This window comes from Pempheris klunzingeri, chromosome 6 (genome assembly GCF_042242105.1).
Source record: "Pempheris klunzingeri isolate RE-2024b chromosome 6, fPemKlu1.hap1, whole genome shotgun sequence".
NCBI classification, from domain to species: domain Eukaryota; kingdom Metazoa; phylum Chordata; class Actinopteri; order Acropomatiformes; family Pempheridae; genus Pempheris; species Pempheris klunzingeri.
This window is the reverse complement of record NC_092017.1, coordinates 13790333-13803553: the sequence shown is the minus strand read 5'-3', so window position 1 is coordinate 13803553 and position 13221 is coordinate 13790333. Positions and strand designations below refer to the sequence as shown.

Genomic DNA, 13221 nt, shown 5'->3' with positions numbered 1-13221 from the left:
CCAAATATGATCAGGTTACAAACAATATCTCACGTGCACCAACTCTGGCAGACACAAGCCAGGATCTTGCAGTAAATTCAACTACTCCTATGCAGTCTCTCTATTTGATAAGAGCTGAGAAACAAGGGAAACATGTAGCGTATCTAATTCATTCTTCTCATGCTCCATAATTCAATTTCAATCTCTGTCTTGAAAATGAATGATTGTACCACCATAGAGCTCTTTAATTGGCATAGTGTTAAAGGAATGACATAGCATGGAGGACAGCTATTCAATTTTCAATTTTAACGAAATATTACACAGCAGCTCTGTATTCTCTTCCTGTCATCTGAGAAATAATCAGTCCGACCTATCTACTCAGCGGCCTGTTGATGCTTGCCATCAAATACAGATCACACACAGAGAGAAAAATCATTGCCCTCTCCCTGGTCTTATTCATTTGGTCCTGTTACACACAGCTTATAACCTGAAAATTAGCAGCAGCCTGTATGCCTCTTGCTCCAGGAGTTGTGCGGCTACTCATTTGATGTACTTAATCAGGTGCAGCCTTTGTAATGGGAAAGGAATAGGGCCAGGCTTGATTGGCCTTGATGACATCTATGCTCCAATTGTCTAGAAAACCTCCAGCTTTAATCAATCTACAGGATAATTCAGAATCTCTGGCTGCTGCCTGCAATGATTGGCTTTTTTTCTCTGAAAATACCATTAAAAATGCAGGTATGGCTGCAATAAAAGTGAGGCGCGTACAATATACTGATTGCAGTTTACAGGCAGTGTAATGGGAATCATTTCTAGTGTTGCCTGCAGAACGTGAATGTCAGAAGTATATTATGTTGCACACTGGCATATGAGGCTTTTTCCTATAGCTAATAACAGTAAGTATCAATGCAGCACATTTTGGTGTTTGTTTGTAAAACATGTTAAATTACTTACTTTTCCTGAGATACACTAAGAGCAGTTGAGACTGCTAATTAGCAGTACAGAAAATGACTTTGATCAGCACTGCACACTGTGTGAATTTGCTGAACTAAATCATTTGTGCACTTGGATCCAAGTGTGCAGAGCCAATCAATATCAAATCAATATCGCCGAATGTTGTCGCTCAGGTATTTTGGTGTTTATCATTCACCAGCCGAACTTGGCTCAGCTTACCTTCATGAAGTGCATGTGTAAACCGGAGTCTGTCGTGTCTGCAGCGGTGCACCGATGGAGGAGATCACAGCGCCTCTCCCTCTGCCTCCCGCTCCGTTGCCGTGGCAACACACAGAGAGCGTCGGCCGCTGTGTATCAGAATGGAGAGGAAGATGGAGGAGACCACTGTTAGAGACGTCGAGACTGGTGTGTAAATACGAGCCGTGCCTGGCTATCCCTTCGTTGCTAAACAAGCGGAAGAGGCGGACGAAGCCCAGTTGTCTGATAAATAATAGCTGCGTGTTTCGGGCTCGCTGCTTGTGTTTATATTGACGCTAACGCTAAGTGTGCTAACCTTTTAGCTAGCAGGTAGAAGGATGTAAACAAGAGACATGTCACCTGCTTGCTATGAGTTAGCTTTGCTGCTACAGACGTTATCCAGTCATACAACCATCTGCACGCGGGCAATGTTACTCACGTTAGGACCCCAGGAAACTGCCGGCATGTTAACCACTTAAAAACGCGAACAGTGGTGCAGGTGTATTGGCTACGAGTATCTGCTAGCTAGCTATGTTACCTAGATTAGTGCTGTACAGTGAGCTGCTGAGTAGCTAATTAGCCAACTGAAATTGCTCTTGTTTAGCTACTGTAACTTGCTTTTTCTCGTTTCCCTCCTCAATTAAAGCCACAGCCCGCTAACAAATGCCCACAGCACAACTGTAGTGACAAATACAAAACACAGATGATACCACATATTAGATCTGTTAGTATAAACATTGACGTTTATGTCAGACAGAATTTGTGATCATTTTTTGTTATGCTTACACAAGGTAGGAGTGATTTGCAGGTACTCATTTGCAGCGATGCATTTGGATTTTCATTAGGTTTGAAGATATTTCTTATTACATCGCGGCACTGTTTCCACCAGTGCCACGGAAGCACAGAGTGTGGATTATTAGGTGTTAAGAAAACAACCTAAAAAGTGACCAAATATAATAAAATTGCATTTTACAAATGAAATCTCTGCTTCTAAAATAAAGTTCTCATTCAGTTCATGAGAAGTTCTATTTTAAACATAACAAGCACTTGCAGAAAATACATAAAAATATAAACGCATAAAAATGAAATTAAAGAAATAAAACATAACACAGCCCAATCAGAATGACAGTATCTTTCATTAAAGCGAGTAAAGGCCATTTGCAACCAGTTCAAGGCAAAGTCTGTTGAAGTAAAAAGAAATAATTTTAATCCTTGTTGAAATGCATTGGCCTGTTCAAAATGTGAAGTGATGTATAGCACTATTTCTAAGAAGAGACATTTAACTTTGAAATAATTTGTCTTTTTTATGGCAGCATGGCAGCACATGTTTTTACTTCAAGGTCAACAATCTAAGACCGTGTGTTATTCTGTATGAGAGGAAAAAGCTGATTTAACCTATTTCTTACTCAACACATCTAATAAAGTGAGACTCATCTTATTCCTACATTCTGCCCTCATTCTTCAGGCAGTGAAACTGGAGGAGAGGATGCGTTGGTGGGGAATGTAAACAAACTGCTGGTGAGCCCACCTGGTTACTCAGGAGTGCCGCGAAAAGGACACCTGGTTTTTGATGCTTGCTTTGAGAGTGGTGAGTATTTGAGAAATGCTGTATCAGTAAAATACGATGGGAGTTAAACTGGTGATCCATGATATATATAATTTTTAATATTCTTTTTTAATGTTGACGACCTCCTTATTTGGCATCCAGTGTCATGATTTCATGAAGGTCCCTTACTGCAAGGCAGCAAACACACATGCACTAAAGAGGTGGCTATTTTACAGACAACATGCTGGAGTTTATCAATTTGTTATATATACTTATATCAGTGTCCTCTCCAACGCTAATAAAGCTGATGCGTAACTGTTCCTTAAGACAGACACATACAGTTATTTTCATAGATTACCCTTCGCTTTGATTGCTATACAATTTTTCAGCATCTGTTTTCTCTGCATTTTGCATCTCATATTACAAAAACTGCACTCACAACTAGAATACATCCCACCCTATCAGTAGCTGACACAGAATTAATGATACACTCCTTTGTTTCAGCAAAACTGGGTTCTTTTAATGTCACCTGCTCCAGCCTTAAGTTTCCACCAAACACGTCCACCTTGTTCAAAATACAGCAGTTAGAATTCTCATTACAGGTAGATCAAATAAATTTGACCGCAGTACACAGATTCTTGCCTCATTACACTGGCTGCCTATTCAACCTAGAGCTGACATCAAGGTCCGTTTTTTTTGTCTAAATTTATGCATGGATTAGCACCATCTTATTTATCCAAGTCTAGCAGGCTAGCAGGCTTTGACCTGCTTCCCCACTTTCACTCATCATCAGGGCTGTGAAATCCATTTATATTTTTGAATCAAGATGTAACCCCCAACTAATACTAATATCACTTCTATTACTACTACTGCTACTAATGGCTTTACTTACAGTCTGTTTTATCTTTCATAGAAGAAAGTCAAAGCTCTTTATATTAAAAGCACAATTACATGTAAAGAATTGAGGCAGGTTTACAGAGTCAACCTTACAATAAGACTATTAGACTATTCCAGGGTTTTGGCACACAAGGAGAACACATCTCATCTGCAGATATGATTGAATTTTTGGGCACAGCAACCAATTGTGACTCTGTCATGGCAATATTATCAGGGCGCAAGTTCCTATAACAATACAGTGTTCGATACGACTTGAGGATGGATGGGGAATACGGTATTACCCCCCGGGGATCAATAAAGTCTGTCTTTCTTTCTTTCTTTGCATTTCAATTGAATATAACTAATACGTAAGGTAAACCATAAGAAAAGTATTAACAATACTTTAAAGAAATCCTATAACAGGTTTCCATCATTTTATTTAATTTTGCTGTGATCAGCTCACATGAGCTCACACAGGTACACTGCAAACCATCTATCTATATTGTCAATAATGAAGAATTAAGTGCTGCTCAACTAGCAATTTTGACTTTTTATGATAGCAGAGAATATAACACAGTAACTTTCAGTAACACAGCAAGTAAGGAAAGTCTACAGATTTGGCTGCTTTCACGTGTTGTGCTGCTTGCTTGATGGACCCTTAACTCTCTGAATTAAAACAGCACACGTGTGCCAAACTTAAGATGCAGGACATTCACAAACAGTGTGTATATAGTTTATCATAACCACACGGCATAAAAGAACAAATGACACTAAAATTCTGCTACATTCTTTGCTAACTAAGGGTACTTTCTTACCACTGACAAGGTCAGTTGGTTAGACCCACACACAGTGGGTTTCTCTGGTAGTCAATCTCTGTGTGGAGATTAGGTCCAGATGCCACTCAGATTTTATACTTCCACAGACAAACCCATTTTGCACACTGAGATGTGGTTTAACATCACCGTTTTTACTTTCCGGTGTCATTGTCAATGTTGTCTCCAAAGCTGCCTCTTACTGTTACGCTGTTTCTGATATACTTGATTTTCAAAGAGTTAGAGGTCAGACGATCACATGTGAGTAAATTACTATTTCTTACAGTAGTCACATGTCCTGGACCTATTACTTACTAAAACACAAGAGAAAATCCAATCTTGTGTATATAAGGATGAATAAGGAAATAGGCTAATTCATGGTTTTGTACACAGTAGACAAGAGGCATGTGAAGGTGAGTGCATTTATATCGTACTGGTGTTTAGATATCTAAACATGCTACATTAGGAGGGTTGTGCTGAGATATCAGTGTGGTGATTGCCCTTTTTATAAATTTGCCTTTTTTCCCAGATGACATGGCCAGAGGAGCTCAGACATTGATTAATGGGCACAGGCTCCCACACTGAGATCAGCTAACATACCACTGTCTCTCGCTCCGGATGTATCTCCTGAATGATTTATGGAATTGATATTAATCTCTTTCCAGTAAATGTATTACTAAAGTTAGAATGGGGGATGAATTGATGTTTGCCAGCTAATGTCAAATTAATGCCCTGTTGGTGTTTCATTTAAGCATTACTGATTTTGTCCTTCTTACTTTAAAGTGAGATATTATGTGTGTATGTATGTTTTTTTTCTCCCAGTGGTGACAAGTTTTAGGGCAGAAAAAAAGTATTAAAAAGTGCATACAAACTACTGGAACTACAACCAGCATTTTACCAAGTTAAGATTAGGCTGCAGATTTTAAACAAGACAAGATTTCTAGGTTTTAGAGTCATACAGTATCAGTTTTTATTGTTTAGTATATTTAGTGGCCATATTCACACACTAAAACGGTGTGCATACCTAAAGTCAAGGCTGGACTATGGACCGAGCCATTGGGGCCAGTACCTCTGGGCCTAGGATTGCCAGCAGGCCTCTAAGCAGCGCACATGGCCTAAGACCTCCAAATGAAGCTGAATGTCAGGGCCCTCAGTGCATACAGCACAAGCTGACCAAGTGACTCCTGGGTGCTTATAGAGTGAGCTAACTATTAGGGCCACCCAGAACACTTTAGGCTTACAACACGAGGGCCCCCCCAGTCCGGTTTTGTCTAAAATGGAAGCTGACCACTACTGCCTCACAGACCCCTTTGCGCTTACAATGTGAGGGCCTCCAGGTCCATTGGTGAGAGTGAGCTGACCACTAGGCCCCCTTGGCAGCTGGGAGTAAAAGTGTAATGGGACCACTAGGGCCTCTGGACCCCTGCACCTACAGCGCGAGGGTCCCTGGACCCCTCTTCACTTGAAACATTAGCTGACCACACTTAGATAGATAGATACTTTAATAATCTAAACTAAACTATAACCTAAACTTAGGCCCTGCACTGCTTACAATGTGAGGACCCTCAGTGCTTATAGCATGATCTGACCACTAGGGCCCCTAGGCCCCTGGGTGCTCACAATGTGAGTTGATCACTAGTGCCGCCAGGGCACAGGGTGCATACATCAAGTGTAATACCTGGGCCCCTGACAGTGCATGCTTTAAACAGACAGTACAGTTCCTGTGCAATGGAGCCATTGGTTGCACACTTTAATATGCTGTGACATGATACAATATTCTCCAACAAGTCAGTTAATTTTGCATCACAGGACAGTTTGAATGAAGTCATATTGCGCAAGCAATTTGTTGTTTGACTTACTGTAACTAGCTTTCTGTTTGTTTTGTCTTGCTGGCCACTTTCCCTAGCCAGCTGCCCCTATGATTTAGCTTGTTAACAAAAATTAGGGGGGCTCCCAAAGACACGTGCCCAGGGACGTCACAAGGCTGTGATCCGACCCTGTCTGAAGTAACAGATTATGAAATTAGCTTCTGTTTGTCATCTGTTATACCAGTGACAGGAGGGAAATTGCAGACTAGTGTATAAGCTCCTACATGTATTGCATGTTGGACAGGCATGTATATTTCTCAGAGCTATTGAAATGGTCTTTCATGACAGCCTATGCCTGTTTTACTCATCTCAAACCAGACTCAATGGTCAAAACATGGTATTTCAAGCAGACATTTTCATTTGAAATGTATGCAGACCTATAACTCAGTGAGGTTTTGTGCCTTTTCTTTTCTTCCTTTGGTTGACAGCTATCTGCATGTCATGTACATTTTCATAAAGCAAAGGTTTTATTTTGTTGTGCTAGTATAGCACAGAATAAAATCTAATTGGTTTATTAAAATAGACACTGGTTATGTAAGCTGTTTGCCAAAGGTATAAAACCTCATTTACATTTAGATGAGGCTTAATTCACTTTGTTGTCAGCCCTATGATGATCAAGTCAGTGATGGCCCATACAGATTTACATACAGTAGGTGTCTCAGCCAACAGGTCCTCTGCGTTATTCTAAACCATTAAAAGCCCTTTCCTGTTTCTGCTTAAAGATAATATACAGTATTATAATGCCCCTGACTATGCAGTGTTCGGTACAGTATAACATTATGACTATTTACTTAAGGCGTCATTGCAAACCTTACTGATTGCTGTAGTTGACAGCGTAAAGAGCAATATGTAAATTTTCATTAAACCCCAAATGCAAATAGTTGTACTTGTTTAGATCATCTTTTTATGCTTCTTAGGACAATGTAAATCATGGTAGAGAATAGAAGATTTTGTTAATCTGTAAACATTATGTCTTGGCCTATTGTTGTGTATTGTGTCAAGAGGCAGAGATTCATGAAAGTGATAACGGAAGCCCTAATTGTTTTTTAGAGTGAAATCCAAATGACATTCTTATCTTGTCCTGTCACATTTGTTTCGTCACACACTCCAACTGTTGACATTTTCAGCTAAGTCCCGAATTCTTTTGTGAGTGCATCCTCACAATGTCGCTGACTAAAGTACCATCTGTCTTTACAAAGGATGACACTGACAGTGCGGGCATATTGTTTTACTGCACCTTTAGACCGTACACCAGATGTAATTAAGCACTCATTGATTAGTCAGAGTGCTGTCTGCTGACAATGACTTGCATGGTCAAAGAAATTCCCCAGGGGTGACAAGTATTTAATGGTGTCTATTGATAAGCACAACTCACAGACTCATCCGCCTTTACAATCAATTCACTCAATGCAATCCAACTTATATCGCAGACTGGAGAACAGAGATTTGCGTACCAGTATTTCTGTCAGTGAGTACCTAAATAGTCCAAGCCTTTCAAGACTTCAGTATTTTTGTTTCTCTGAGTTGCTAACCTGACATGTGTATCAGCTTATTTAACTGAGAAAATCAGGCATTAAATAAGCATTGCAAAACTGTGATTGCACAGTATGACAGTAGATCTGGGTGAATGATATTCATAAATGCAAAGTTTATGAATGTCTTTTCCAACCTACTTATGTCAACATAACAGCTGATGGAATGTGACATCTTCTCTCACATTTGTAATTTAAATAGTTTCGTATCTCCATTTGTTTTCATTCAACGTCTTATTCACTCATTCATTGTACTCACATTGTATTTTGATTTAACAAAATACATTGTGAAGTTTTCTATTTAGAGATTATTCTGATGAGAGATTATTGAGTATTATTGACGTGACCGTGCCTAATAATGCAGTACAATATCTGACACAATATAAACTATTTAGTTAGAAGAGTGAACACTTGCCACTGGCCAGATGATCATCAGAGATAAGTCAAAAGTAGGGCAATACCTGTGTTTATGCTTTATGGCAACGCTTTCTCTAAATTATGGTTTCCACCAACGACATTATAGAACTTATGGAATCTCTCAAGCACTTAATGGATTTGCTCTGCAGATTTTTAATCACCCCTCAGTAATGATAATTGATGAAGAAAATATTTCCTTGATTGTTGAGATAAGGAAAATAAACAAAAAACAAAAACAACAGAAAAAACTGCCAGAAGATAAGTAATGAGGATGAATGTTGAAGAACATATTTCCACTGTTCACTGGTAATGAAGGTTTCATTGTTTTTCCGTTTTTTGTTTCTTTTTATTTTCCCTCTCTCCCAGCACTGAACAGTGTATTTAATCTGTCTGGCCTTATCTTCCTCCAGAAATTGTCATGTTGCAGTTGTGCAGTACCTCTAAAGAAAGACTGATTAGAGTGACATACAGTAACTAAAGCAATATTTACAGAGCAAAGACTGAGAGAGAAACAGAGAACAAGAGGGGGAGGGTTGGGAAGAGGAAAAGGAATAAGGATGCACAGAAGGAAAGTAAAAACAATATGAACACTTGGGAGGCTGGTGGCTGGTGTTCTGGAGCTGGTGAGGGGAGAACGCAGTCAAGCTTGTCAGAAGATATATATATGTGTGTGTATGTCTATATATCTATATATATATATATATATACTCCAGAGTGGCCCATGAATCAGGATAGTTGAGTTTCCATTGATTAAAGAAGAGGGAAACGTTTTTACAATCAAGCGAGATACTCAGAATGAGTGGCTTGGAGAGGCCTGAGCTTGCCGCAGTACACAGCTCTCTGCCTCGCCTCCCTCTCTGATGAAACAATCCAGACGAAGAGGCAGGCCTCGGATGGATGGAAAGGCATCTTTTAATTCAATGTCATATTTTTTTTTTTGACATGAACATAATTTAGAAAGTTTGTGATGCTTATCTCCCTACACATGGGGTTACTCATCATTGTGCATTGTGCAGTCATTTGGCTTTTTGACTGTTTGATTTTTGTCTTTTACAGTATTTTTTTTTGTACAACTCACCAACCTTCGATTGCTGTAACTCTTATAAGCTTTCCAAAAGAGGATCCATTCGTCTGAGTGGGAGGGAGCACTCCTGACAGCTGATGTATTTAGAGGCACTCCCAGTCTCTCTGTCTCTCTTACATGTCCTTGGCAGTGGAGAAGCTTCACTGCTCAAATCACTAAATGGCCTCTCCAGTTTCCCTTTTAGCAGTTTTCTCTCCTCTCTCTTTCTTTTAAGGCAGGGGTAGAGTATGGAGATAAATTCGAGTTGTCTAGGGACTGCTGGCAAGACCATTGCTTTTGATTTATGCTATTTATTGGCCATTTGTGTGCCAAGAGATTACTCTTTATTATTATTGTGTTTTTTTATTATTCTCATGTCCTATCTCTGGCTTTCTTTAGGTATTGTTTGTCACTTTTATTTCCCTTTTTGTGCCATACCATGTTGTGCAAGTAGGGGTGTGTTATAGTGGCTTGACCCTGAGGGTAGCTTCCCAACAGTTGCCAAAAACTTGAGTTTAAAGTGACTATATAATTTTATATTAACAATGGATCACATGACTATTTGTATGTGAAAGCGGTGGCTCATAGTGATGAACCTATACAGAATTGCCACTCAACTCTCTAGTTCCCCTTACCTCTAAGAACCTATCTCACTATTTAGATTTTCCAATCTGTAACTTTACTCATTTAGGTCACTCTTACCAGTCTACTGAGGGTGTTTTTAGCTTCAGCAGACAGCTGTTTTCAGCAAAAAAGCTTCATTTTATACTACCTGCTCATCACCTAATGGCAGACAAAGCAGAGTAGCTGAGCAGGTAGTGGCTAGCTAAGCTAGCAGTTGTTGGATGGTAAAACAGAGCTAAAAGAGAGTACATTTTGCACTTAAGTTCACAGAATAAAATGACTCATCATCATATTAACTTAAAAGGCCATGTCAGGGTTGTGTTCACCCCCCAAGTCGCCAACACATCTGTTATTGCTGGTTTAATTAATTGATGTACAACTATTTCTTTAGTTTAGTTTGGTATTTCTTTTCTATCTTGATTTGCATGTCTGACCAGAATAAACACTCCAAAGTTGGTCAATATGAGGATCACAATACTACACACAACAACTATCTGCCTTCATCACACTGCTTCATAGGGGCTTGACAGAGTGTTTTGCCATGGGAGGTGAGAAGTGATATCAGTAGGCCTGCATGAAATGCTGAGCAAACGAAACGGAGCGATAATCCTGTCTGACATTCGGGCCTGTTGCATTTGGTCACGTCTAATCACTGAGTAAACACATTGGCTCAGTTGCGCTGGTTGGAGATGCCTCCTCTGCCAGTAAGTAGTACAATCAACCTCAGTGTTTTGTATGTTAATTGTTGATGGCTCTGATATGAGCTATACATTTGAGAGCCAGCCAGCACCTCATCTTCTCAAAATGTCACCAAATGCTAGCAGCAGCAAGCTGTTTTGGAAATTTTGAGTAATGAAAGGATTTGATTATCAACTGTATACAAAGTTATACAAAGGTTGAGGGGAGGAATATCCAGATGCTGGGTATTATAAGAAATAGCCCATTGGCAGTTTTTTCAACTTCATCCGTATTGAAGGATGTAGTGTGACTCAAACAGGTTTAACTTTGTTGTTGGTTTTGAATTCCAGTTTTAGGATATTTTGTGCTCTTAATTGGAACATCACTATTCATTGGCTCAGGGCCTGCCTCTAGCGTGGTGATACAAGTGTGTCGTAAGTGAAAATTACTGCAACTAGATTTCTGCACTGCACAAGTGCTACTCGCACACAAAGCTCTGGTGATTCATCCAGTAATTCATTTCCAAGCAATTCCTGACGCCATAAACACAGTTTCAGAGCAGACGTCTCATTTTTCATCCCAGGCAAGACTGTACGGGCTGGGAAAATGGCGAGGATTTGTAATGCTTTACCAGTTCATGTTTTTCAAGCTGCCAGTATTTATTCTGCTGATTTATTTAGAAAACCTCTCAGTGAGATGAGCTTCATTGATGTGCCAGGGTTTGTTTGATAACACAAATTCATGTACAGAATATGCTTATACAGTGAAGGGTGAAATACTGACAAGAGCAGAATTTTGATAGAATACATTTTGGTCAGAATCCAGGCAGCTATCTTGTAGGTCTACTGCTCAAAGTAAACAGTATTGAAATTCACTCCTTGGGGGCAAATGCTGTTATCAGGATTTTTTTTCCCGTGGACATTTCAAACAGCTCTTAATAGTGAACATTCTAGCTTTTAAAGGTTCTTAGGTGTTACAAACTATTTAAATTTACCATTAGAAAATGGTTCTTGGCCCTAAGCTTCACATAGCATTACATTAAGCCAGCACTGATTAATTTGTTTGGCCACTTGGGAGTTATGCAATTAGATATGTACATCATATTGTAATAGTATACCTTACAAAAGTTATATGGCAAATATGTTTGCAAATAAATGCTTATTTGCACATCCAGCAGACACGGAGCAACATTAGCATTCATTTGGAGTGGATCTAAGTCTGATATTCACTCTGTTTTAGCTCTGTTTTTGGTCTCCACCAACTCCTGTGGAAAAAAACAGCTTTTAGGGTGCTAAATGCTATGCTGTTTTCACCATAGAGTTGCTAACTTTATCTTAGTGTTATATGGTGCTGGGTAGGTAGCATACAAAAATAGGAGAATCACTAACATGACAAAATAGACATTTGCCAAACTGTCATTTCTGTGATGCAAAACTTCAGTAGTTGAGGATGCTGTACCATCCAATTCTCATCATGACTTTAACCACAATGCGAAGATGTTAAGAAAGATGTTTTGAGTGATTTCTTTCTAAATAAAGTCATTCCAGTTATCATTTCTGCATCATGTACTTGGCATCATCTGGAAACTCCTGCTGCGATGAAGAAACTTCACCCCAAAAAGCTCCCTGTGCTCGTCTTCTCTGATGAATAATGTCTGAATTGAATTACCAAATTATGTCTCTTAATCTCCCATATCCGATGGTATAAAAAAGGATTAGCTTGTCATTGGATAGATTTGCTTTTATGGTATATTCTAGAAAAAAATTGAATTTACATTTGTACTTTGTGACTTTGTCATATATATATATTTATTGCCCTGTATCTTAATTTCTCTTAATTGTATGATGGTTGGATACAGTGCCTGGCAAAATGATTGCTGAAAAACTCCTTGATCTTCTGCCAAGCCTTTTGAATGGCATTCAGTGCTGCCTATTCCTGCTTTTTCTTTTTTTTTCTTTTTGAATAGCTGCCATTGCATTGACAGTAGCAGCACTTAGGGTAATTCTTGGATTGAAAAGCTTTTCCACAATGAGAGATTTCCTCTGCACTGCTCCTAAATGTTGAAAAACCTACCCTGGTATTTACAGACATCCTCTTCCCTGATTTATCCAACTCCTGGATTCACTCTTGTCACGTCACCTGTCAGCCAATTAAATATGGACCAATCTGATTAGCACGTACAATATTGGACTAGTTGAGCAAATAAAAACAGAAAAAAAACACCACTGGCAAAGTAATATACAAGAGGGAGACTGGAGTGTTTAAAGTCCAGTGCAGTGATTCCTTCCTTACAACAAATATAGCTGACTCCGGGTCAAGAGCCATTTACTACTCTACTGGATTATAGCTGGACTGTACCTCATTTGAGAAACTGCTGTCCAATTTGAGGTGATTTGTTTGCTCTTAAATGACAGAACATAGACACTAGAGAGAAGAATACACAAGAATCAGACAAAAAGCAAGTGTATTTTCAGTGACTTCTGTTCTTTCGTGTTTTTTTCTTGCTGACCTATTGGTTATTGGCCAATGATTTCTTGCCTCCCTTGTTTCTCTTCTTTTCTTGCATCGGCTCCCTGTGTTCCTGAACTCATTACAGAGCAATCAGCCCCAGGCGTTGAAGTGTGCACCCAGAGGG

The 13221-nt window shown here is 39.3% G+C and overlaps 1 protein-coding gene across 1 annotated transcript in view; it reads left to right on the top strand.

Moving 5' to 3' along the window:
* The first annotated feature begins 1292 nt into the window (after nt 1–1292).
* The window catches only part of agbl4 (AGBL carboxypeptidase 4), a 281572-nt gene continuing 269643 nt past the window's right edge, over nt 1293–13221 (top strand). The window contains exons 1-2 of the mRNA XM_070832739.1: nt 1293–1338; nt 2636–2758. Coding sequence (XP_070688840.1) covers nt 1293–1338; nt 2636–2758 — 169 coding nt within the window. The remainder of the gene's footprint in view (nt 1339–2635; nt 2759–13221) is intronic.